Source organism: Mercenaria mercenaria, chromosome 16 (assembly GCF_021730395.1).
Source record: "Mercenaria mercenaria strain notata chromosome 16, MADL_Memer_1, whole genome shotgun sequence".
Lineage (NCBI taxonomy): Eukaryota > Metazoa > Mollusca > Bivalvia > Venerida > Veneridae > Mercenaria > Mercenaria mercenaria.
The window spans coordinates 60,007,849-60,035,471 of NC_069376.1; the positions used below are offsets into that span (position 1 = coordinate 60,007,849).

The window sequence follows — 27,623 nt, forward strand, 5'->3', positions numbered from 1 at the left end:
TGAATACATCAACTCACCAAACCTGGTTGCATTCTACAACTTAGAGGTGGAGTGTAGAAGACTTCTGTTCAACCTCGATAGGGCACGACAGTCCATGCTCAGTGTTGTATCCCAGCAGTAGCCCTCCTGGCCCAAGAACAATATATATATTAGTCTGTTTTATTCTAAGAAACTTTCAGTAGACTCTCTCTCTCTCTCTCTCAGAAGTATAAATTTGTGTGTGTACATATACGTAAATAACTCTTCAGTCATTAGAACTCAGAGTAATTACTCCCTTGTTTTATTCGTAGTGAAGGGCTTTACAGTATTCACGAGTTTGGAATTTGGAGTTATATATTCGATTCTATTCTACGCCCTTGCGGTGGTTCTCCTAGGAAGGAGGGAAGATATTCAAGATACAAGATACAAGATGGCTAAGACGCTTTCCTGCGGAGATGAAGGCCCCGGGTTCGATTCCTGGCTACTCCCATTGCGATGTGTCCTTGGGCAAAGCATTTTATCATGATTGCCTAAGTCGACTCAACTGCATGTAAATGGGTACCAGCAAATTGCTGGGGGTAAGGTATAATTGGTTTTAACTGTTCTTAAAATAGGGTCGCTCAAAAAGCTCTATAGAGCTTATATTCATTGTTTCACAAAGCGACGGTAAATGAAATTTACTTTTACCTTTATATACGTGAAATTGCAAGAAATGCATTCCAGAAGATTTTAAATTTTTTTGGTGGGCTCTAGGTCCCATTCCCAAATCTGCAGGAGGGGGAACTCTCCTTAGCACCTACCCCAAATCGCCCTTTCACGACTCGTATTCGCATCCGCTTCCAGAAAATCCTAGCTACGACTATGTTACGCCCTTGGTAGGAGAAGTAACACTGTCGGAGTGTGTCATGCATACGGATTTTATCATCAATATCTGTATAACGGATACCGTATTTTAGAGTAGCAGCATATTACGACAACTGAAAAACGTCAAAATTTTCAGATTTTCAAGATATTTGCTGAAAATATTAAACTTGTCCAGTTTACTGAGGTAATAGACAGTTTGAAACTGTGTATTTGATCGATTTTTATTTGCTAGATCAAAATCTCCCAAAGTAACTTTATTTTGTTAACTGACAAACGTAATTTCAAGAATAGGCCAGAGATTTTTGTTGGAACATTTGTAAGTTGGTTTCATGTTTGGAAAAGAAATGAAGAAACAATGCAGTGAATCTTATTTTTCCACATTTGATTAGTCTCTGACAGATGGACTGGTGAAGTAATATGAATTAAGGCACCGCTTAGCATGGGGATTTATCTTTTATATATCCACTTACAAAGATATATTCAACACTCAAAAGAAAGTGAAACTCCGCTCAAACAGTTCACATTTAGTATCATCATACCTCTTACAGCGAATATCATACTTTGCAAAATTTACAGGAAGCCGTGACAGTGACGTCATTCAACGCATTCTTGCACTGGCTTTAGGAATTTGTTTGTTTGTTTGCACTCCACGCAGAAACTTGACAGCCTTTACACTTCCCCACTGTTTTAAAAGTGTTTTTCAGTTGCATGTACAGTTTTCATTACAAAAAAGAAGTAAAAGGATCATGTTGGTGCGGTTTATGAAATTCGTGACTGATTCGGGGTGCTTGGATGTTCATGCAGGCAACCAGTCTGCGGTGTGTACATAAACCGGAACCGGAAAACATAGAAAAAATTGCCTCAGTATATGCAGACAACAAAGACGAATAACTGTATACATCCCCTATTAGTCCAACAAATTTGATTCGTTCTTTGGAAATATTGAGATAGTTTTTTCATATGCATGGGCAACATCTCCACTCGCGTTAGTCCAAATAATAGGACGTTTCAGGACCATGTGATAACTTTGACTGTCACGTCCAAACTTATTCTGCATATTTCTGTTAGGAAATCCCCAATGAAATCCAGGGCGAGTTCTGCCAATAGTCATTGTAACTAATTTATTTCAATTTGGCTACAAATTTGATGGTCCATTTTGCAATTTTAAACATATTTTTTGTATGATTTTAACGGCTTTTTCTTTATTTGGCTACAACCAATTTTGGCCAGGGTGGGCCCTGGAAATCTGTTGGGAAAATTTTCTGGTGCATGTACAATATATTTTTAATGATGACATCTCAGAGTCTGATAATGAATTTATGTTGACATTAAAGCATAACATTGCCTTGCTAACATTTTTGTGTTTTGTTTTTTAGCTCGACTATTAGAAGAATAGGGGAGCTATCCTATTCGCCCCAACGTCGGCGTGAGCATTAGCGTGAGAGTCACACAAATGTTAAACCCCCAACTGCCATATAAAAGCCACAAGATGGTGCCGGGGCAGGTTTTTATATAAATTATGCATGTTTCACACCAGAGAGCCCTTTTTCAAAATTTTAAATAAACCACTGAATAAAAAGTTATGAAAAATTGCATAAATACACACTGAAATATTCTTTATCAATTGGTGTTTTTATTTTTTAAAACAAAAAATGTTGAAGTATAGTTTAAAAAAATTATTTAAACCTAACTGCCAAAAATTTGAATTTGCCGGGAGGAGCTAATGAGGTCATGAACCCTAGAGGAACAGAGAATGTAAACAATTCCCACGTGGTTAATTTAATCAACAAACCTGATCGTCAGAAGGCTTCGTATCAATGGAATTAACACCTAGCTAGAGTGCATTGCAAAACTACTCCAGAAAGTAATTTTGAATTTTTAAACCAAATAGAATATCATAGTCATTTCTACAGTTATATTTTTATATGTCATATCATAAAAATGTTTTAAAGAAAATAAAAAAAATAGGGAACTACTAATTACAGACATACAGTGATAAATATAATTTCAAATAGCTTATCATTTTTATTAGTCCTTATCACAGCAGCACTTGCTAATTTGTGTGTATTGTTCTGCATCCCAGACTTAAAGTTTATTATTTCTACATTTATTGCTAGGTTTTCTTAATTAATGGAGCAGCCAGCAATGACAGAATTTTAGTTTAATGAATGTTTGATTTTGAGTTTCATTGTTAAATTTACATAAACAAGATTAAAAATCAGGAATGCTAGTCTTGACTCAATTTTTCATGGGATTGATACTGATATGGAGGCACAATATGAATAATAATAGTTTTTTGCCATCAAAACATGCAAACTAGTTCAAATTGCTTCTTCAACTGACCATTGTTTACATTTGCCTGTGAATCATTTAAAGTGAGCTATTTTTAGCTAACAGACAGCCTAGAGTAGCATTGTTATTTGATAGGCTCCTCCTACAAAACTTACTGCCAGGGTAGTAAAAGTTGGGGCTTTAAAGTTTGCATACCACCCCAAATATTTTCAAAGTCCATTGAGATATTGCTTTCATATTTTGCATACTTGTTTACCAGCATGACCCCAGTCTGTAAAAAGGAGGAGGCAACTCTATCAAGCATTTTGACTGAATTATGACCCCTTTTCGACTTAGAATATGCTTATTAGCTCGATTATTCAAAGAATAGGGGAGCTATCCTACTCGCGTCGGCGTGAGCGTCACACAAATGTTAAAGTTTGCGTACCACCCCAAATATTTTCAAAGTCCATTGAGATATTGCTTTGATATTTTGCATACTTGTTCACCATCATGACCCCAGTCTGTTAAAAGGAGGAGGCAACTCTATCAAGCATTTTGACTGAATTATGGCCCCTTTTTGACTTAGAATATGCTTATTAGCTCGACTATTCGAAGAATAGGGGAGCTATCCTACTCCCCCCGGCGTTGGCTTGAGTGTTAGCGTAAGCGCCACAAATGTTAAAGTTTGTGTACCACCCCAAATATTTTCAGTCCATTGAGATATTGCTTTCATATTTTGCATACTTGTTTACCACAATGACCCCAGTCTGTAAAAGGAGGAGGCAACTCTACCAAGCATTTTGACTGAATTATGGCCCCTTTTCGACTTAGAATAAATGTTAAAGTTTGCATACCACCCCAAATATTTTCAAAGTTCATTGAGATATTGCTTTCATATTTTGCATACTTGTTTACCATCATGACACCAGTCTGTAAAAGGAGGAGGTAACTCTACCAAGCATTTTGACTGAATTATGGCCCCTTTTCGACTTAGAATAAATGTTAAAGTTTGCATACCACCCCAAATATTTTCAAAGTCCATTGAGATATTGCTTTCATATTTTGCATACTTGTTAACCATCATGACCCCAGTCTGTAAAAAGGAGGAGGCAACACTATCAATTATTTTGACTGAATTATGGCCCCTTTTCAACTTAGAATAAATGTTAAAGTTTGCGTACCACCCCAAATATTTTCAAAGTTCATTGAGATATTGCTTTTATATTTTGCATACTTGTTTACCATCATGACCCCAGTCTGTAAAAAGGAGGAGGCAACTCTATCAAGTATTTTGACTGAATTATGGCCCCTTTTTGACTTAGAATATGCTTATTGTAATGTTAAAGTTTGCGTACCACCCCAAATATTTTCAAAGTCCATTGAGATATTGCTTTCATATTTTGCATACTTGTTAACCATCATGACCCGAGTCTGTAAAAAGGAGGAGGCAACTCTATCAAGCATTTTGACTGAATTCTGGCCCCTTTTCGACTTGCTTATTGTAATGTTAAAGTTTTACTCATAGCTTATATTATACTATCAAGCACTGAGAATAGTCGAGCGCGCTGTCAACTGACAGCGCTTGTTGCAATCTAGTGTCATTGGCAGTCAGCTGTGTATTGAAACCTGTGTCTGGGTAAATATCTCCTCACACTTGTTCACATCATATTTCCTAAGATTTAAGTCTCTTCTTTAAAATTATGAGTTATATTCAAACCATTTGAAGTTTCTACTCGAATATTAATGTTTAATTTATTGGAGCAAGTAAATCTGACCAGTATTTTATGACTTTTTTAGCTCACCTGTCACAGAGTGACAAGGTGAGCTTTTGTGATCGCGCGGTGTCCGTCCGTCCGTAAACTTTTGCTTGTGACCACTCTAGAGGTCACATTTTTCATGGGATCTTTATGAAAGTTGGTCAGAATGTTCACCTTGATGATATCTAGGTCAAGTTCGAAACTGGGTCACGTGCCTTCAAAAACTAGGTCAGTAGGTCTAAAAATAGAAAAACCTTGTGACCTCTCTAGACGCCATAATTTTCAATGGATCTTCATGAAAATTGGTCAGAATGTTCATCTTGATGATATCTAGGTCAAGTTCGAAACTGGGTCACGTGCGATCAAAAACTAGGTCAGTAGGTCTAAAAATAGAAAAACCTTGTGACCTCTCTAGAGGCCATATATTTCACAAGATCTTGATGAAAGTTGGTCAGAACGTTCACCTTGATGCTATCTAGGTCAAATTCGAAACTGGGTCAGATGCCTTCAAAAACTATATCAGTAGGTCAAATAATAGAAAAACCTTGTGACCTCTCTAAAGGCAATATTTTTCATGGGATCTGTATGAAAGTTGGTCTGAATGTTCATCTTGATGATATCTAGGCCAAGTTCAAAACTGGGTCACGTGCGGTCAAAAACTAGGTCAGTAGGTCTAAAAATAGAAAAACCTTGTGACCTTTCTAGAGGCCATATATTTCACAAGATCTTCATGAAAATTGGTCAGAACGTTCATCTTGATGATATCTAGGTCAAGTTCGAAAGTGGGTCACGTGCCATCAAAAACTAGGTCAGTAGGTCAAATAATAGAAAAACCTTGTGACCTCTCTAGAGTCCATATATTTCACAAGATCTTCATGAAAGTTGGTCAGAACGTTCACCTTGATGGTATCTAGGTCAAGTTTGAAACTGGGTCACTTGCGGTCAAAAACTAAGTCAGTAGGTCAACTAATAGAAAAACTTTGTGACCTCTCTAAAGGCAATATTTTTCATGGGATCTGCATGAAAGTTGGTTTGAATGTTCATCTTGATGATATCTAGGTCAAGTTCGAAACTGGGTCATGTGCGGTCAAAAACTAGGTCAGTAGGTCTAAAAATAGAAAAACCTTGTGACCTCTCTAGAGTCCATATATTTCACAAGATCTTCATGAAAGTTGGTCAGAACGTTCACCTTGATGATATCTAGGTCAAGTTCAAAACTGGGTCACGTGCCATCAAAAACTAGGTCAGTAGGTCAAATAATAGAAAAACCTTGTGACCTCTCTAAAGGCCATATTTTTCGTGGGATCTGTATGAAAGTTGGTCCGAATGTTCATCTTGATGATATCTAGGTCAAGTTCGAAACTGGGTCACGTGTGGTCAAAAACTAGGTCAGTAGGTCTGAAAATAGAAAAACCTTGTGACCTCTTTTGAGGCCATATATTTCATTAAATCTTCATGAAAATTTGTCAGAATGTTCACCTTGATGATATCTAAGGCAAGTTCGAAAGTGGGTCACGTGCCATCAAAAACTAGGTCAGTAGGTCAGATAATAGAAAAACCTTGTGACCTCTCAAGAGGCCATATTTTCCATGGGATCTGTATGAAAGTTGGTCTGAATGTTCATCTTGATGATATCTACTAGGTCAAATTTGAAAGTGGGTCACGTGCCATCAAAAACTAGGTAAGTAGGTCAAATAATAGGAAAACCTTGTGACCTCTCTAAAGGCCATATTTTTTAATGGCTCTTCATGAAAGTTGGTCTGAATGTTCATCTTGATGATATCTAGGTCAAGTTCGAAACAGGGTCATGTGCGGTCAAAAACTAGGTCAGTAGGTCTAAAAATAGAAAAACCTTGTGACCTCTCTAGAGGCCATACTTGTGAATGGATCTCCATAAAAATTGGTCAGAATGTTCACCTTGATGATATCTAGGTCAAGTTTGAAAGTGGGTCACGTGCCATCAAAAAGTAGGTCAGTAGGTCAAATAATGAAAAAACGTTGTGACCTCTCTAGAGGCCATATTTTTCATGGGATCTGTATGAAAGTTGGTCTGAATGTTTATCTTGATGATATCAAGGGCAAGTTTGAAACTGAGTCAACTGTGATCAAAAACTAGGTCAGTAGGTCTTGAAATAGAAAAACCTTGTGACCTCTCTAGAGGCCATACCCTTGAATGGATCTTCATGAAAATTGGTCAGAATATTCACCTTGATGATATCTAGGTCAAGTTTGAAACTGGGTCACGTGCCTTAAAAAACTAGGTCAATAGGTCAGATAATAGAAAAACCTTGTGACCTCTCTAGAGACCATATTTTTCAATGGATCTTCATGAAAATTGGTCAGAATTTTTATCTTGATAATATCTAGGTCAGGTTCAAAACTGGGTCACATGAGCTCAAAACCTAGGTCACTAGTCAAATAATAGAAAAAACGACGTCATACTCAAAACTGGATCATGTGGGAAGAGGTGAGCGATTCAGGACCATCATGGTCCTCTTGTTTTAGTATTTTTTAATGTCTTCGTTTTCCTAACAGTAAAAGGCACATACAAATAAGGCTCAGAGAGATAACTATAAAATATCAGATCATAAAATTAGACATCCAGATTTATAAGCCAAATGAGTAAGGCTAGTAGAGTACACGATTAATGTAATTCCGTGTCTACATGCCAGTATGCGCAAGCGATATAACCTATAACTTTACATGACTGTGTACTGTGATTTATCCTCCATTTTGGTCCTTCGAAGTTTTGACGTTTAGATTACCCAGTAACAAATATAACAATCTAAGCGTTGAATTATTTTGACTACTAGAAGTATTAACTAAAAGGAAATCTTCTCCTAACACTGAGTTGTCTCTAGTCATTCTAAACTAGTTCTAGCTAGCATAACTTTCAAAACTCTGCACATGTTTTTATTTTGAGATGGTTTTGGCGTCACATTTTGGTTACCGGACCAGTGTCCAACTGCAACATCTATCTCGTGAGAAACTGATGATGTCACACGAAGTTGAACATAAAAAGAAAGAACAATTACCATACATTAATAAAAACATAAGAAAAGCAATTTACCAAAAGAAAATGGCATACCCAGGGATTTATTTAACGTTTCAAACCTGGGGCCCAGGGCCCATTCAGTTGGGAAAAATGGCGAGATGGCGCGTAGAATCTGAAAATTGGAAAATTTCAAAAATACGTTTTACCATCATACAACCTTTGTTGTAAGTCACATTACAAATACAAATCAATGTTTTTGAGCTTTTTGTCTTTTGAAAGTGTCTACCAAATTACACAAAGAAAGTTACAAAAAACTCTTGAGACAGTAAAGTGTCTCTGTAAAACCTTCAGGTTTTGTTGGGTCAGAACCAGCATCACGTGTGTACAGTGTTTTATCAAATGTTTTGTCAAGGGCTTGATCCGAGGATGTATTTAAAATTTTAATTCGTCATTGGCGTTTGCTGATCTCACCAAATCCTGGGACTTTATTGCAGTGGCCTGTTTCTCGGCACTTGTTTTATTGACGAAGCTGAAGTTAGACAGCTTTTTGTTGTTAGCAACATACCTTTTTAGCTCAACTGAGCCAAAGGCTCATGGTGAGCTTTTGTGACCGCTCAATGTCCGTTGTGTGTCGTCCGTCGTTAACATTTTCTAAAATATCTTCTTCTTGAAAACACTGGGCATTACACCAAATTTCACAGGAATGATCCTTGGGTGGCCTCCTTTCAAAATTTGTTCAAAGAATTTAATTCAATGCAGAACTCAAAAATCTTCTTGTCCAAAACCGCATGGTGTAGAGCCTTACTATTTGGCATGTGACATCATGATTGAGCCTGTTAATGGACGGTAGTGGAAGTACAAGCAACCGTCCACGCCCTCTAGCCCCGGGTTGAGCAGAACTCAACAGTTACACATGTACTAGTAATTTAAAGACATGCGCAGATGTTTTCATACGGTGGTGCACATGAAACCTTCAATGATGCACAGAGTACAATTCCATGAAAAGTGGCGTATGATCCCCAGATAAAATAATGGATGTGTCCTAAACAAGAAAACAATGGGAGGAACTAAACAAATTGAATTTAGAGAGGGGATCTGTGGTACTGGAGCCTGCATATCCCAGGAACTGCCAGAAGACAAACTTAAAAAGCAGGCACTATATCTGAAGGGGTGATTAAACAATACTCAATGCATTAAAATTGGGAGTGTTGGAACCACCCAGGCCGAAATGTTCAAGCTGAAAAATTAAACTGTACAATAACACAACATAAACATAAACATCGTCAATCTGAAGTGGCTCTAAATGAAGGCACAGGGAGACTTTTTACGGCCGCCACACAGCACAAACAACACTGTGTGATAATAAAATAAAAAAATTGGAGAACCACAGCTCGTCCAACACGACATGTTGCAACGTCATAACAAATGCATGCGCTTAGACTACGTAATAAAAATTGATCATCAGTGTAGATTTTTTTTCTATTTTACTCCGTTTCATACAGTGGAATAGATCCGGCGTGGAACAATTTGATAATAATCCAGAAACTGTAGAGCCCCCTCCCCCCATCCAAACACACACTAGATCTATAAACTGTTAGAATCTAAATCTGTTAAGCATTGATCAACTGCATTTTATTCTTTACTTTGTCAGTTTTGTTTTTGCTTAGGTTTTACTTTTATATTTTTTAACCTGGATTTATTTTATTAGGAACGTGCGTATTATGCGTAATGGGCACTACGCCCTTGGGCAGATAGATAGATAAATATGCATGGTGTAGGTTAGTTTGGCAAGTGTCAGAAACAACCCAGGGCCTAGTTCTTTGAAATTTTAAGAGGTGATTAAGCCAACAGTTGATTAACTTTCATAGTTATAATTCAACATCTTTGAAGATGCAAGAGTTAAGGATTTTGTGAATGCAATTACAGTTAAGTCAACACATCTTATTAATGTTTCCTGCAAAGACAGTATTTTTAATCAAAATTTAACTAGTTTAATAACTGGTTCAAGTTTCCAACAACATGGCCCAGGTACCAAGCAGCTGCCAAATGAAACACAGTTTAGGCCAATTATAACATATTACAAATTTGCATAAATCAGAAATGCTCACAAGTTTCTCACTAGTCAAATACATTAGTACCTTTGTATTTGGTAATGTCAGTGTCATAGTCATGTCAGCAACTAATTTTTTTTTTTTTTGTGGTGGGGGGGTGGCTTCGAAGATGTGTGGTTTATGTCGCAGACTTTAAATCACTTGTCGCTAATTATACTGTTAAGTTTCTAACCTTGCTCGGACTGAATATTTCTGTTATGGTGAGGAAGCTATTTAGCTGGCTTAAGGAATGTCAGTGATTCTACCCAGGTGCCAGACCATACCTGAAATAAAGCCTGGATGGGTACTTTGGGTTTTATTACATCAAAAGCTGGAAAGCTGCCATATGACCAATAATTAAGTTGGTGTGAAGTTAAAGTTTGGTAAAAGTAAACAAGAAGAAACTTATTTCAGGTTTACAATGGATGATAATCCTGTAGTGGATAAAGATGATGAAGGATTCGCAGACTGTGACAGTCCAGAAGATGATACAATGGAAACCAATCTTGCTGCTGAGGGAGATGGTAAAATTCTGCATGGTTTCTTTTAATAACTTAGATCATACATACTTTTATTAAATTCTATTTAGAACTTAAAGAATACTTTAATGATATGACCGGAGCATTCCGGAAGACAGAGTGGAGAAGGAATAGACTGTTAGACTTTGTGATTCAGATCACAAGTTAGTGCCCACAATCCCTTATCCAAGACTCAAGAAGCCAAAATACTAGTCAGAAATCCAGTTAGCAGTCAGTAGTTTTATATCAGTTGATAGAACTGTTTTTCATAATCATTGTGAAATGGATAGGTTTAAAGGAAACTGTTGTTTCACTTGGCGTTCTTTTCTCTTTGTTACTTATCTGAATTTTAGAAAAAAATGTTCAGTATAGGCACAATAATAGATTAGTTTCTTAGCCTTTCATATTGGCCCCCTGACCAGTACATTAAACATCATATCTATTACATCTTGTGTAACATTTTATCATGTAATCCTTATTTCTATATGAAATATGTTCTGTGTTAAGTTTTGGGGCATTTCTTTTTTATGAAATGTTTATATATTTTTAGCTCACCTGAGCACGAAGTGCTCAAGGTGAGCTTTTGTGATCACCCTGTGTCCGTCGTCGTTAACAATTTGACTGTTAACACTCTAGAGGTCACAATTTTGGCCCAATCTTAATGAAACTTGGTCAGAATGTTACCCTCAATAAAATTTTGGACGAGTTCGATATTGGGTCATCTGGGGTCAAAAACTAGGTCACCAGGTCAAATCAAACGAAAAGCTTGTTAACACTGTAGAGGCCACATTTATGACTATATCTTCATGAAACTTGGTCAGAATGTTAATCTTGATGATCTTTAGGCCAGCTTTAAACATTGGTCAGGTGGGGTCAAAAACTAGTCACCAGGTCAAATCAAAGGAAAGGCTAGTTAACACTGTGTAAGCCACATTTATGACTGTATCTTAATGAAACTTGGTCAGGATGTTAATGTTGATAATCTTTAGGTCAAGTTTAAATCTGGGTCATGTGGGATCAAAAACTAGGGTCACCAGGTCAGATCAAAGGAAAAGCTTGTTAACACTCTAGAGGCCATATTTATGACTTTATCTTCATGAAACTTGGTCAGAATGTTAACCTTGTTAATCTTCAGGTCAAGTTCGAATCTGGGTCATATGGGTTCAAAAACTAGGTCACCAGGTCAAATCAAAGGAAAAGCTAGTTAACACTAGAGGCCACATTTATGACCATATCTTAATGAAACTTGGTTAGAATGTTAATCTTGATGATCTTTAGGTCAATAGGTCAGGTGAGCGATACAGGGCCTTCATGGCCCTCTTGTTTCTCTCTCTCTCTCTCTCTATATATATATATATATATATATATATATATATATATATATATACTTTTTGGCTATAATACTTACAGTATTTGTTTGTGTTAAATGCATATTTAGTTTTTCTAAGGCAAATCTTTGACCAGTTTACTTTTTTTTCAGATGAGTTGTTAAATGGACCACGTGCTACTGTGTATTACCGTGTGCCAATATCACCAACAGAAAAAGAACAACAGGGAGTTGACATATCTAAGGAAGAGATTGAGGAAATGAAAAAGAGTGAACCATATCAGAAAAAAATATCTACTTGTCACTTGTACGTAATCCACTTTCGTTTCATGCATTCTGTTGATAAAGAAGTTAAAAAAAAAAAATTTCTTGGATGCTAAACAGGATTTTCCCATGTTTTTGCTGGTGCTTGAAAAACTTGTGTTACATCTCATGGTGTAAGATGATTCACTTGCTGTAATTTATGAATGAATGCGTACACTGCTATAAGAAGATATTGCCTAAGAGAAAAGCAGTTGTTTTATATTTTTCTATTAATTGAATAATACTGTATGCAAAAAAGGGAATATTGTACTACTTAAAGATGTGGATGGAAATATGTGGCTCTCGGGTTAACTGTTTTGCAGTTACTCAGTAGAGCCTCGTTACCACCTAGACAGGTCCTCAAGCCAGATATTTCCATCTGCACCTTCAACCAGTGAAAGATTCTTACAGTATGAAACCAGCAGGCAAATGTATCTCGGAACAAGAGATACCAGATAAGATTTACCAGTCTTTTTGCCATATAATTCTCAACACTCAGGCAGAAAGAAAGTCTTACTTCCACAGTTCAATTTCGCAATATCTGGACTTTTTTTCTTCAGAATGAAGTTATGAAATTTCAGTTATCTTATTTTGGTTGACAGGAAATAAATTGTGGCTAGCAGGAAAGCTTTTTCATTCATCTGAACTGAATTCAAGGTGAAGCTGTTGCTATAGGTGGATGGTCCATGGTCCATTGTCCACCGTCTTGCATCAACATTTTGACGTAAACATCTGCCTTATGAAATTGTTGGTCAGAATTAAAATAAAATTTGTCTGTAGCATCCAGGTATAGACCTCTTGTCAGACTTGCCCAGATGTAGCCCCGTTTAGGGAATGTCTGAGCTAAACATACAAAAAAACTTTTAAATAATTTCTTCTCATGAACCTCTTGATGGATTTTCACCAAATTAGTCAGTAACATCCTTGTATGGTCCTCGCAAATGGTTTTGCTTGGCCCCTTATAGAGTTGGACAGAGCTAAAACCTTTAAACAAGTTCTCATGAACCACTTGATGGATCTTCAGCAAATTTTGTTAGCAGTATCCAGGTATGGTCCTCCCTCAGATTTATCAAAATAGTTATGTTTGGCACCTTTTATAGGCTGACCGAGCTGGAGATACAAAAAAACATATAAAGAAATTTTTCTCCCTGGAACCTCTTGATAGATCTATTCCAAACTTGGACTGTAGCATCTTGGCATGGGCCTCTCTCAGGTTTGTCCCAATGGTCTTTCCTAGCCACTTTAATTAAGGGGCTGTAAGAACTAAAAATAGAAAAAGCTTCTCACAACTTTTTCTTGTGAATCACTTGATGTATCTGTCAAACGTGATCTGTAACATCCTTGTATGGTCTTCTTTGAGTTTTGTTCATGTGGTTCCACTTGGCCCCTTTAAGGAGCCACAAGAAATAGAAAAAAAAAACCTGCTAACTACTTGAAACTTGGACTGTAGCATCATTGTTCAGACCTGTCTCAGATTTGTTGATATGGTTCCCCTTGACCAGTTTCAGTGACTGCCAGGGCAATAGATATATAGAATAAACCTTCAAAAGATGAATCTTTATCAAACTAGGTCTGTTGCATCTCTGCATGAACTGCTCCCATGTTTGTTAAAATGGTCCGGCTTGATTCCTGTTAGGGACCACCAGACCTAAAAAAAGTAGAACTTATGAACAATTTCTTCTGATGATAATAATCTCCACCATTACATGAACCTCTCTGTATTGTTTAGATGTTTAGGTTTATTTGGGGGAGAAGGGGTGGGGTGGCAGGGGACAGGGGCTACAAGAGCTAAAGATAGAAAAAACTCCTCTGACGGTGTGAATTAGTGAGTTGGAATTTTTGGCAAATCGACACAGAAAGGTCATATATCGCCTGGATGGTTACCACTTGAAAGATCTTCTGCTTTACTAAGGTAAAAGCTGAAACGGAAAAATCCTCAAACAACTTCTTCTCATGAACTGGACATACAAAACTTGATCTATAGCACTATTGTTTGCTGTGATAGTTATGCATTTTGGGGCCTTCACAAAGAAACAACAACAATAGATTAAGTATTATATTACTTCTAATGGTCCTCTTAATGGATAATCATCAGATTTGGTCAGAAGCAAGGTAAAAGTCCTCCTCAGGTGAGCAGCTTGGGCTCATATTAGCCTTGTGTTTCCATTTGCTTAAGACAATTTATACACAGTTAAGTGCAGCTTATAATATTGCAGACTTTACTTATGTTTACTATAAATTGTTACAATTTTACATTAGAAAAATAGAATTGCACAGTTACCAGTTTACTTGCTAAAGTGATGTTGGCACACCATGTGAAACAATGCCAAGACAGACTCAGTCCATAGTGACACATCTGCACATTCTGAAGTCAACCTCATATAGCAATGTTTATAATAAAAGCGTCAGTAAATAGCAGTCATGGCAAAAGAGTTTCAAGACTTGCCTGACATTTGGTCAGACAGGTTAGAAGAAATGCAAAATGAACTTGTGCGTAAAAAACTGCGTTGTAAAAAAAACACTTCAGCATTAGTAAAAACCGACCCCGACAGGATTTTGCCATGACTGAAATATTTGGGCTTATTCTGGCCCGAAGGCACAACGCAGATGTATATAAATTATTAGATAGTATTATATATGTAAGCTTTGAAGGCATAATCTACTTGTAGACATTGACTTCAAACTGCTTGCCACTTACCTCTTGTGTTTGAGTCCCACAACAACCCAACAAAGTTGAAACACACATTCAAAACTAAGCTACTGGTATGAAATTCATTTGTATACTTGTGTTTATTTATAGATGTAAACAATGTTGGTATGAAAACCGGTTTAGCAAACATTGCCCTGAATGTGGTGGATATGGTTTACAGCGACCGTGTGTAGTCTGTTCAGGTCAGTGTGATCAAATGTGGCGGAGGGATATTGCCAAGGTAACCATTATTAGAATCTTCCACTCAGGACTACTTTATGTTTAAAACAAGGGCGTAATAAGTCTCTGACCGGTTGAGAAATAACAAAAGCTTCACCTAGGGAACAAAATGTTTATATATACAGTTGAAACTCGATATCTTGAATTCTAAGGGGTCTAGTGTTTAACTTCGAGATAACTGAAATTCGGCTTGATGATATTTTGTGCACATTTTGTACACATGTTTTCTGGACGGGACTTCAAAATGTCTTCAGGATAGCCAGAATTTTAAGCGAGTTTGACATATTGAGTTTCAACTGTACATTGTACTTGGTATAGTAAAGATAGAGTCAGCTGATTGAAGAGATGAAATTATTTTTCATGATAGGGCATATCCTTAGGCATGTGGAAGTTGAGGATTTGCACAGGAAGGTTTTTGGTGGTTTGCTAATTATCAAGAAATTTTCAAACGCTGTGATACATAATTCTGTCATAGCTTAGTCAGAATATCACCATTACTTTCACATGTCTTCTGCTAAGTTGGTAATATTCTACATACTCTGAAGTTGATTACAGGGCTCGATTTAGCGTTGGACCATTGGCCTGTGTCCAATTAAAATTCCCTCATTCGAACTCATCCTTTATTGAGCTGGTTTAGTTCGAAAATATCAACCTTGGTGGTCAGTTTTTAGGTAGATCGAAAACGAAAGTAGGATTTACACCGATAATAAATTACCTCTGCAGCGGAGTGGTTAAAGATAATTTAATAGTGAATCTTTTTCAAGTATCCCAATATTTACAATTTTTAGCTCATCTGATTTTTTGAAAAAAAATGATGAGTTATTGTCATCACTTGAGCGGTTGTCGGCGTCGGCGTCGGCGTCTGCGTCGGCGTTGCCTGGTTAAGTTTTATGTTTAGGTCAGCTTTTCTCCTAAACTATCAAAGCTATTGCTTTGAAACTTGGAAGACTTGTTCACCATCATAAGCTGACCCTGTATAGCAAGAAACATAACTCCATCTTGCTTTTTGCAAGATTTATGGCCCCTTTTGTACTTAGAAAATACAGATTTCTTGTTAAGTTTTATGTTTAGGTCAACTTTTCTCCTAAACTATGCAAGCTATTGCTTTGAAACTTGGAATACTTGTTCACCATCATAAGCAGACCCGTGTACATCAAGAAACATAAAATCCATCTTGCTTTTTGCAAGAATTATTGCCCTTTTGGACTTAGAAAATCAGTTTTCTTGGTTAAGTTTTATTGTTAGGTCAGCTTTAATGCTAACTATCAAAGCTATTGCTTTAAAACTTGCAACACTTGTTCACCATCATAAGCTGACCCTGTACAGCAAGAACATAACTCATCCTGCTTTTTGCAAGATTTAGGCCCCTTGGACTTAGAAAATATCAGATTTCTTGGTTAAGTTTTATGTTTAGGTCAACTTTTTCTTAAACTGTCAAAGCTATTGCTTTGAAACTTGCAACACTTGTTCACCATCATAAGCTGACCCTGTACAGCAAGCAACATAACTCCATCCTGCTTTTTGCAAAATTATTGCCCCTTTTGGACTTAGAAATCATTTTCTTGGTTGAGTATTATGTTTAGCAATTTTTCTCATAAACTATCAAAGCTATTGCTTAAAACTTGCAACAGTTTTCACATCATAAGTGGACACTGTACATCAAGAAACATAACTCTATCCTGCTTTTTGCAAGAATGATGGCCCTTTTTAGACTTAGAAAATTATGGGTAGGACAATATTTCTATTATACAAAAAAAATCAGATGAGCGTCAGCACCCGCAAGGCGGTGCTCTTGTTGATACTTCTTTCTTGAAAATACTATTTAATTTATATAAAATTTGTTTTGTTTAAGTAATTATCTTATATAGAACATAACGGCAGTAGTAGTTCTAAGCTTAGACAATTAGCGTGGAGAGTAGTTTCCCTTTACCAGAATGGCGACATTGTTATGAAGCTTGAAAATCGTCTATACCTGTGTATAATAGGTCTACTAGTATGTACCCAGGAGGGGTGGTCCCGTGGGTTAAAAAACTGCGCATTATACACGAGTATATACAGTTAAACCTGAAGTACATTAGCCAGACTGGTTAACTTGCCCGATGACCGTTAGCAGGTTCAGTTTCCTACAAATTGTTAACTTGCATGCTACAAATTTCCAGTGGTCATGTAGAATACTTAAAATGAAATGACTTTTTTGCACAGGGCCAGTTATAGAAAAATAAAAGACATTAAATGTACTTGTTTTCTTATTTTATGATATGTAAACTGGAGTGTATGGTTTCATGACCCAGACTTTTTCGATCCAGCTTAGTTGGATCAGGGCCAACTGATATTAAGATGAGGTGGTCCGAATGTCCAGATCAGTTTCCAGCCCTAGGTCGAGCCCTGTATTGTTATGTTAGTAAGGGAGGCAAAGATAGTACTTTGGTTGTACTGTTTGTTGGTTTGAGTCATGACTATAACATTTAAAGAATTTAAGGGTTTCCAATGAAACTTTGCACAAATGTTTAGCATCATTAGAAAGTATGTTACAGGCAAGAGTCAGGTCTGTACCTCAACAGTCAAGATCAATGGCAATGACTTTAACTCAAATTCAAGGACACTTGACTTGGGGAACATTTGTCACTTTCTAGTGTCATCTCTTATTTGTAATTTCTATCCTTTTACTAGTATATATATATAATATTTCAGACACACACATTCCACAAAGCTCATTGGGAAGGTCGCTGTGATCTACCTGTAGATATCCAACAGGCGCTAATGCAACAAACCGAGACAACACAGAGTGAGAGAACTATATCAGATGGCCTACAGTGTCTATCTACAACCTAGTCACACAACCATAACTTGTACACATAGTGACTTCTTGTTTATATACATTCCTGGAAGATTAGAAATCTGTTTCTGTTGTTGAGGAAATTGTAGAAATGTTGCAAGTTCATACTTGTATGAAAAGCATGTGTGTCATAAATCCCTATACTAACAATATTAAGAGTCTGGTATTTGTCTGAGAAATTTAATCAAATTCCTTGCTTCATGTACATGTAAGTCTTCACATTTTAAGACTTCCTAGTTTGGTTTTACAAGCACATTTTGATGTTTGTTTCTTATAAAATCTTTTAAGAAGATATTTTAGAAGCATAGAATGCAACCAAGCAAAAGAATGAACTGTGTAAGATTGTTAATTTTCTTAATGTGACACCGCGGATACTGATAAAGAATGACATCCTACATGTTCCTCACTACCTTTATTGAGATCAAAAACTGCAGGGCAGAGAAGTGTTACTTAAGTATGAACTTACTAGGGCTGTCAGTCACAATATTCAATTATTGATGTAGAGATCATACTAAAAGTTCTTTGTATACTTTGATTTTGGTAATGGAATGTGATTTATACATGCACCCGTTACAAATAAAATTGTATTCAATGGACTTCGTATCTATGGAAGAATGAATGGCAGTTGATCTTAGTCAAAATACTAATTGGCAGCAAATGCTTATAAACTTGTGTGATGAAGGGAGGTATTAAGTAATTGTAATTTCCTAAGATTGTAACTCTTCCAAAATTAATCAAATTACTGTAGAAATTTGGACAAAGCTCGCTCTTGATTTTGTTTATACAGTGCTAAAATGGAAAATATAAAGTGTTTGGTGCAAGATATATTTCACTGGTACTGCCAGTTAGGAAGGTTATTCTAAACAACATATAAGAGAAATTTGGGCAGTTTTAACAAAATAGTGTTTAATTATTCTATGTTTATTGGACTGTTGATCACTGTTGAATGTAAAATTAAATACACCCAAATAGAATATATCCAATATATTATGTCCCTTTGATATCCAAGAAGAGTTAAATTTCCTTAATCACAAACTTTTCTTTTACACAAACATTTTGAATGTTCTTAACTATACATTTTTGCTTTAAGTGCTATAAACGTATTAATTTTTGAGAAATATAATAACATTTACATGTATTTCAAAGCTTTTTAACTTCATACTGATGTTTTGAAAAAAATATGGTATGGTCACTACTTAATGTTTCAGATCAATGATATATCAGTAGGTGATTTTGGAATATCACAGATGAATGAAAAATAACTTTTTGAATATTCATAGGAAAAAGAATACAAGTTTCAAGAAAAACTTTACTGTTATTATTACATTCACTGATCTTGCTTGTTGTACAAAATCTTGTTAAATTTCAAGAAAAAAATCACTATCTAACCTCTGTATTGTTTGGATGGGTCATTTTTCCTGTCTGTCTATATATCATTGTATTGTTATTGAAATATTTGTACAAAATATTCAAACAGGTACAGCCCTAGAACAAGTACTGCCTACTTTATATCATGTTTTTTTTTCTTTCTCACACATTTTGAGAAAACCAGTGTAAAGGTATTTTATATGTGCATTTTACTGTTGGAAGGCATTACATGTAAAAAACAGATTTACATTGTCATTTTTTGTTGAGTGTAGCTGAATCACAAGCTCTTGGTAACCCACTAGAGAGTAGTTTCTATTTTTATACTTCATTAGAGTTTCATTTTTAGTACTGGACACTTCTGTGTGAAAACTAGATCGTTACAGTCAGAAACTTAGACCATAATTATGTTTCTGTATACATATTGTTAAGGGGTGTAAGAGTAAAATGTACATGTTAATAGCTGCCAAACTGTAGCATATTCTAGAAAATAAAAGTGATATATAGAAATGTTGTGTATATTGAGATTATTGTTTGACATGCAATGATTAACATTATTGTGTATCTTCCTATAAGTAGTAAAAAAAATTATTGCATAGAAATTGTAAAACATAGCAAAAAAATGGAAGCCTGCACAAAAAGCGTTTTTGGCACACTGTTTGACGTTACAATAACTAAAAGTTTTGTTTAGATACCGGTATACAATATATGACTCACAGAATTCATAAAACTGCATGATGTACCTTCAGCAGTTATTGCGTTCCTAAAGTAATTAACAGTCAGGTAAAGCCATCGTGCCAATATATGTTTAGTCATTCAAATAACCATTTAATACATACCTTTTCCATTTGATAATTGCATAATGTAGCACTATAGGACCATGGATGTTCATAATAATTGTGACTTTCGAAACCATGTAAGATATCACTGTCCCTGAAACATATCGGCATTTTGCTGAACAGAAACTTTATTGGAAAGCAGGAGAACAGAAATACAGCATTTTTTTGGCTGTAAATAATGTACAGTTTGGTTATTTTCCAACAAAATCATGAATTACCTTGGTCAGTTTTTTTGTTGTTTTTTTCAGAGCTTTAGATCTGATTTATTTCATAGATGTTGGCATTACTTGCATATTTAAAAAAATTATTGTATTCAAAAGATACAAACAGTAAAAGAATTGAACTTAATATGGAAAGTTAGACAGGATTTTGTCAGCAAACTTACTTAGATTACTTAGTATATTCATATTCAAACTCCTGATGAAGATCTTTTGAAAATGGAAACTAGTAGAGACTAGCAACAATAAATTCTATAAAACATCCGGTGTTGGTCATGTGTGTCCACTCTTATAACCCTCCTATTATTTAAATTATAGATAAGTTTTAGATTAATATGAGTATTTGATAGAACTATTTTTCTAAAAAATATTTACATTTGCCCACAAATTTTTTGTTATTTAGTGAGCTTTGGAGTCTACTTACATCATGTTATGTCATTTCCTTATTTGTTTAAAACTGTGTTTTGTAACTCAGTACCTGGATGTAAAACTGAAGTAAGTCAATGAATTTAAGGAATAAGTTCAGGGGTGGCAAAATCTTGACTTGCTTGTCTGTTCTTGTCATTTGCTATTTTTAGCTCACATGTCACAAAGTGACAATGTGAGCTTTTGTGATCATGCAGCATCCGTCCGTGCATGCGTAAACTTCTGCTTGTGACCACTCTAGAGGTCACATTTTTCATGGGATCTTTATGAAAGTTGGTCAGAATGTTTATCTTGATGATATCTAGGTCAAGTTCGAAACTGGATCAACTGCGATCAAAAACTAGGTCAGTAGGTCTAAAAATAGAAAAACCTTGTGACCTCTCTAGAGGCCATACTTGTGAATGGATCTTCATGAAAATTGGTCAGAATATTCACCTTGATAATATCTAGGTCAAGTTCGAAACTGGGTCACATGCCTTCAATAACTAGGTCAGTAGGTCAAATAACAAAAAAACCTTGTGACCTCTCTAGAGGCCATATTTTTCATGGGATCTGTATGAAAATTGGTCAGAATTTTTATCTTGATGATATCTAGTTCAAGTTCGAAACTGGTTCAACTGCGGTCAAAAATTAGGTCAGAGGTCTAAAAATAGAAAAACCTTGTGACCTCTCTAGAGGCCATACTTTTCAATGGATCTTCATGAAAGTAAGTCAGAATGTTCACCTTGATGATAGCTAGGTCTTGTTCGAAACTTGGTCACGTGTTTTTAATAACTAGGTCAGTAGGTCAAATAACAAAAAAGCCTTGTGACCTCTCTAGAGGCCATATTTTTCATTGGATCTATATGAAAATTGGTCTGAATGTTCATCTTGATGATATCTAGGTCAGGTTTGAAACTGGGTCAACTGCAATCAAAAACTAGGTCAGTAGGTCTAAAAATAGAAAAACCTTGTGACCTCTCTAGAGGTCATACTTTTGAATGGATCTTCCTGAAAATTGGTCAGAATGTTCATCTTGATGATATCTAGGTCATTTTCGAAACTGGGTCACGTGCCGTCAATAACTAGGTCAGTAGGTCAAATAATAAAAAATCTTGTGACCTCTCTAGAGGCCATATTTTTCAGTGGATCTTCATGAAAATTGGTTAGAATTTTTATCTTGATGATATCTAGGTCAGATTCAACACTTGGTCACATGAGCTCAAAAACTAGGTCACAATGTTAAATAATAGAAAAAAACAACATCATACTCGGTTTAAAACTGGGTCATGTGGGGACAGGTGAGCGTTTCAGGACCATCATGGTCCTCTTGTTTACTTGTACATATGATAGTTATATAGTAAATTCTGGTCAAATTTCACTTGTCCGTACAAGCTTTGGGACAACCTGGGCTATACGGACAATTGAATTTGCCGCCCCAGAAGTTACAACAGTTTTCTGTTAAGCCTTCAAAATATGACCTTTGACATACTGTAAAATCAGTTTTCACAAGGTACTAATTTTCGCTATTTTGCACGAACTGTCAATGTTTGTGAAACTAAGTACTCACGAAAGTGCTTTTGTTGTAATTATCCTGATACGTTTCACAAGATGGCCATTTATCATGAATATTGTACCTTGTATCCATACATATCAAACATGTAGAGATTAAGGGTATGAATGGGTCCTTTTAGTAAACACACTTCAATAAGTAAAAAGAGCCTTTTTTGAGATTATATAATAAACAGAAATGACTAAATGCGTATTAGATATTTGTTTCTTTTTTATCCATTTTATTGCTTACTGTGGTTAAATGTTAATTTGTTTGTGGTGTAAATGGTACAGAAAATGATGTATTGATCTTTGTTATATATAAACTTATTTGATGTTGTTAAACAAATGTTTTCATAATGGTTCTTGTAACAAAACCAATGCAAGGTTATGTAGCTTAAACTTAAGAATGGCAGATATTCAGTTTTCCATAACTTTGTTAATAGCAAATTTACTCAAATGAAACTTTGCTGAGCTGTTTTTAGCTATAGAATACATTTTCATGCAAAGTTTCATCACAATCAGATTCTATGCTAATCTAGCAATGACAGAACAAAAAGAAAATGCAGTATTTTTAAGACCAAAAGATTCACAGACGCTAAACTTTGATAAATATGATCTTTGATCCAAAGACTCCATGGTGTTAGGCAGTACAATCTCTACTGTGTACATGCCTGTATAAAATAAAAGCCATATTATGGTCAATTAATGTATTCAGAGTATAAATGCTGTTGTTGATTAGAGAATAGTATAAATGCTACTGCTGTTGTTTATTAGAGAATAGTATAAGTGCTACTGTAAGTGTCTTGTGTATTTGGAAGACTTAGATTAACCTTTAGCCTGCTGGTGGTAAGTGATTCTGCCTTTAGCCTGCTGGTGGCAAGTGATTCTGCCTTTAGCCTGCTGGCGGCAAGTGATTCTGCCTTTAGCCTGCGGGCGGCAAGTGATTCTGCCTTTAACCTGCTGGCGGCAAGTGATTCTGCCTTTAGCCTGCTGGCGGCAAGTGATTCCGCCTTTAGCCTGCTAGTGGCAAGTGATTCTGCCTTTGCGACCAGTGCAGACCAAGATCAAACTGTCCATGCAGGCTGATCATGATCTGCACTGTTCGCTATTCAGTCAGTAAAATTTCAGTGAATTGCCCAAAATGAATGATGGACCAGTCCATTTTAGAAATTTAGCAGGGTAAAGGTTAAAAGATCTTCATTATTTAAAGCATGCATAGTATTCTTGTTACTTTTATAAATATTATAATTAATTGCATAATAAGATTAGTGTTGTATTGTTTTCATTGTATTTTATAACTTAATGAACAAAGTTCTAAATGAGTAATTTGTAAGTGAGTAATTTGTACTTCCTGTCTGTAAGGTTACATTTTTATATAAAGAATAGGTATAGTTTATACAAAGTTCTGTAGCTTTTCATTTATTGTTTTGTTTTATCAAGAAAATGTATACAAATGATTTAATTTTAAGGGCAAGCATCTTGTTCTATATCAATTTTTTTCTCAATTATTAGGAAGTAGATTTACTTTCATTTGTAATTAAGAAATAGCATATCCTAAACAGTGGTTTTATGCTTTGGTAACTTCACTGGAGTTCAGATACATAGGAATTCTGTCACGATGAAACAGCCTTAGTGATGAAATGGTATGCATCTGAATGACAATGATTTTAGTCATATATAAAATCACAGATAGGTTTTGGATATATTATTTGGATTCTAAAACAGCTTACACCAAAAAAATGCCTGTTTTGTGTTGTATTCAGTTTTAGCATGCCGCTATTACATATTTGCTACAAGTTACTAACAGTGATTTCAGTGTATGATAATGTCACACACTTATCAACCTTTATGTACTAGGAAAACAAAAAGGATCATGTTATTATTGTATAAAAAATGGAAGTAAAAGAGTGATTCAGTGAGCTTTCAGCAATATTTTTTTTATAAAATATTCGTCTGTGTGTCTAGTATGTAAAATATATAAAAAAAAAATCTCTTACAGATATCTGTCCTGACTATTCAGGTTGTACACCTACTAACTATAAATGCTTTTCTTGTGATAAAAGTGAATATACTGATTTTCATGGGCTAAATACATTCATGTCCTGTTAGGCTCCAGGAGCTGTTGTTATTATTCCACAAGCTTATTCATCTCAAAATTAAGATGTAGGGAAGAAAGTCCCTTTAAATATTGCAATTTATGAGGTTTACATTTTTCAATATATTTGATAGTATGCATGTGTCGAGAGTTTGGTTTCTCTTCAGCCCTTGATTTTTAGTGGCTCCCTCATAGTAGAGGTTTCTTCTCATCAGCATCAAGCGTAGAATTGAGATATAGCTCTGAATTAGATTTGAGGTCAGGTGTTTTTATTTTCAGACAGTAAAAAGTTATTGTTTTGGATTCATATCCCAAGATGACTGATGTTTTACCATAGTTACAATGTTAAGGACGCATGTGGCAGTTTAGGTTAAAAGGATTCCCAATAATAGAATTTGTTCAAACTTTGTATATGAACACAGTGTCATGTTAGAAACAGAATATTGAAAAAAAAATCAAAGGTCACTATGCTTGTTCAGAAGTTGTCTGCCCTTGAATATGCAAATTTGAAGAAAAATCCAGTTTTTAGGGCAGATAACTCCTAAACAAGCATTGGTGACCTATTATTGTTTTTGCATTTTTCTGTTTCTAACATGAAACTGTGTTCATATGCAAAGTTTGAACAAATTCTATTACTGGGAAATTGTTGCCCCATCTCTCATACAAGAAACTGCAGCAAGTGTCTTTAAGTTTGTTTCAATTCTTTCATTTATTGCTATCTTAAACTGTTCAATACATCACTTTATAAGTGCCAAATTCATTTCAATTTTGTATAAGAATTTTTTGCAAAAATCTTCAAAATAGTTCCATTTATACAGCTTATCAAAGAAAGAATTCAAAAGAAACTGAAATTCTAGAGCAGGCTTTAATATTTAACTCTGAATATTCAATAAAACAGATATACCCACCCCCCACCCTACCATTTTGTTTATACATGTTTTCTTAAAACTTTTATATAAGTATCAAGAAGTTTTTTTGTAAAAGAACGAAGAGCTTTTAGAAGTTTGTTATGTAAATGTGTAAAATTTAAACCAAAATTAAGAGTATATTTTGATCTCTTAAAAGTGGAGTAAGTAAAAATTATGCAACACTGTTTTAATACTATATTCTTTTGTTGAATTAAGAATAACTGTAAGAGACAGTTAATATAAACATCCTAGAACCTCCATGTATTTACATAAAAATAAGAGAGGTCTTTAATTTTCCATATTGAGGTGCAAATTTCATAATGGGTGCGAGCTTACATTCTTGGGAGTTGTTGCATAAAACAAAGGGGTTTTTTAACGGATATATTTTCAATTTTACTCAGATTAGAGAACAAATTTGTATCATTTACATGTGTAGCTGACTATGTAATAAACAGGTTATTAGTTATATATCTAGAAATAAGCACTCGTTTTTACCTTGTAGGTTGGACACCACTAAATGTGGCTGTTCTCTATTTCATATAGAATCCATTTACTTAATAATGTTATTTCAACTTATATTCCCGTAAAGTACTATATCGCTACAATAAAAAATGGAAAAAGGGGTGTTAACATGTATATAAAAAGCTACACTCATTCTGAATTTACTTCTTTTGGCTTCTTTCAGTGTCTCTTTTCAAGGCATAAAGTTCTTAAGCTATATTTTTATGTAGCATGCGATAGGAACATATTGATTTCAATAGAATGCTACACATACATAGTGAAAGACAGTAGAGTAAAAGAAGATCACAATTCTATTGAAAAGGGGCATGACAAAAGGAAGAGAGGTTAGAACTTCATATCTTTGGGCTACTTGTGACTACACCTACATAAGCTCCCATTTACTTCGATAGTTATCAGCCTGGAAGAATATTGTGCTCCTAAAGTCGTTCAGTATTTTTAATGCAGAATTCATACATATTTCTCAATACAAATCTGAATGACATATATTATAAATTATCAAGTGTTGTGTGTTTACAAGTTTTGTTTTTCACACTGGCTTGTTTCCTATCGTGTTTATTTAAAGCAAGAAATTTAAAAATGTAAAGGTAAATTTTATTTACCATTGCTTTGTGAAACAATGAACATAAGCTCTGTAGAGCTTTTAAACAACTCTATTTTAAGAACAGTTAAAACCAATTATACCTTACCCCCATCAATTTGCTGGTACCCATTTACAGCTGGATGGACTAAGGCAATTGTGACAAAGTGCCTTGCCCAAGGACACACCGCAGTGGGAGTAGCCAGGAATTGAACCCGGGGCCTTCACCTCCGTAAGAAAGCATCTTAGCCCTCTCAACCAATGCGTCCACTATTTCAAATATCTTTGGATTCATAAAAAACAGCTTTATTGAACCCAAAGTAATAAATCTACTGAAAAGTGGGGTACATTGGCTTCTACCTTGCCCTCTTTATTTGTTACAAAAACTGGTGTTATTAGTATAGTTTATACATTTTTGTTAGATTCATTTCAATGAAATAAAAGTAATTGTCAGAACTTAAGGTCATAGGTTGATTCCTTAAAACTAGTTACTGTGACATGTATTCTAAAATGGCAGGAATAATTTGGTTTATGAAAGACTTTCACAGAAAATACATGATCAGACACAGTGACCTTGTCATTTGGGTTTCTCGAAAAAATTGTTAGGTAAACAAGTTTTATGCACTTAAAATAGTTTTACAGATGGCAAGTGTCACTAAGTCTTCTTGGATAATGCTTGTGTATGTTTTTGTACTTTAGCTACTGTTTTTTAGTCTTTGCCTTTAATCCAGTGAAGTATTATAATAAACTGTGTTGAAGGCTTTTTGTTGGTATTGATGTAAAATTTGTGCTCATTTCTGTTCATATTAAAAGGCTGCCAATAGCCTAGTTTATGTATTTGATATTGTAACCATTCTGTCATGCTTCCCAGTCCTAACAAAGCTTCCGCATGATAAAATTTCAAATAGATCTGTTTTATTTTAATTATATTGTATTTGCTAACTTATTTTGTTGGTTATTTATAATAAATAGAGCATATTTTCATTCATATACTTATTTTGTTCTTGTTTATTTACACCCTTTTATACGGTACCAAACAGGTGCTAGTTTGGACCGATAAGATTAGTTTTATGCCCCCACCATTCAAAGTGGGGGAGACATGACAGTCTGTGTGTCTGTCAGTCAGTCAATGCACAAAATGGTGTCTGGCATATAACTTTGTTGAATTTTTAAATAACTTGGCACAACTGACCACCATAACAAGATGATGTGTCATGTTCAAGAATCATACCACTTCTTTGAAAGTCAGGGTCACAGAGGTAAAAGAT

General features: G+C 35.2%; 1 protein-coding gene across 1 annotated transcript; it reads left to right on the forward strand.

Moving 5' to 3' along the window:
• The first annotated feature begins 918 nt into the window (after positions 1 to 918).
• Positions 919 to 27,347, forward strand: LOC123540399 (uncharacterized). The gene is made up of 5 exons (XM_045325391.2): positions 919 to 1,027; positions 10,374 to 10,483; positions 11,958 to 12,111; positions 14,908 to 15,037; positions 17,728 to 27,347. Exons 2-5 carry the CDS (start codon positions 10,381 to 10,383, stop codon positions 17,866 to 17,868), a joined length of 528 nt encoding a protein of 175 aa, XP_045181326.1. The 5' UTR covers positions 919 to 1,027; positions 10,374 to 10,380; the 3' UTR covers positions 17,869 to 27,347.
• The last annotated feature ends 276 nt before the right edge of the window (positions 27,348 to 27,623 follow it).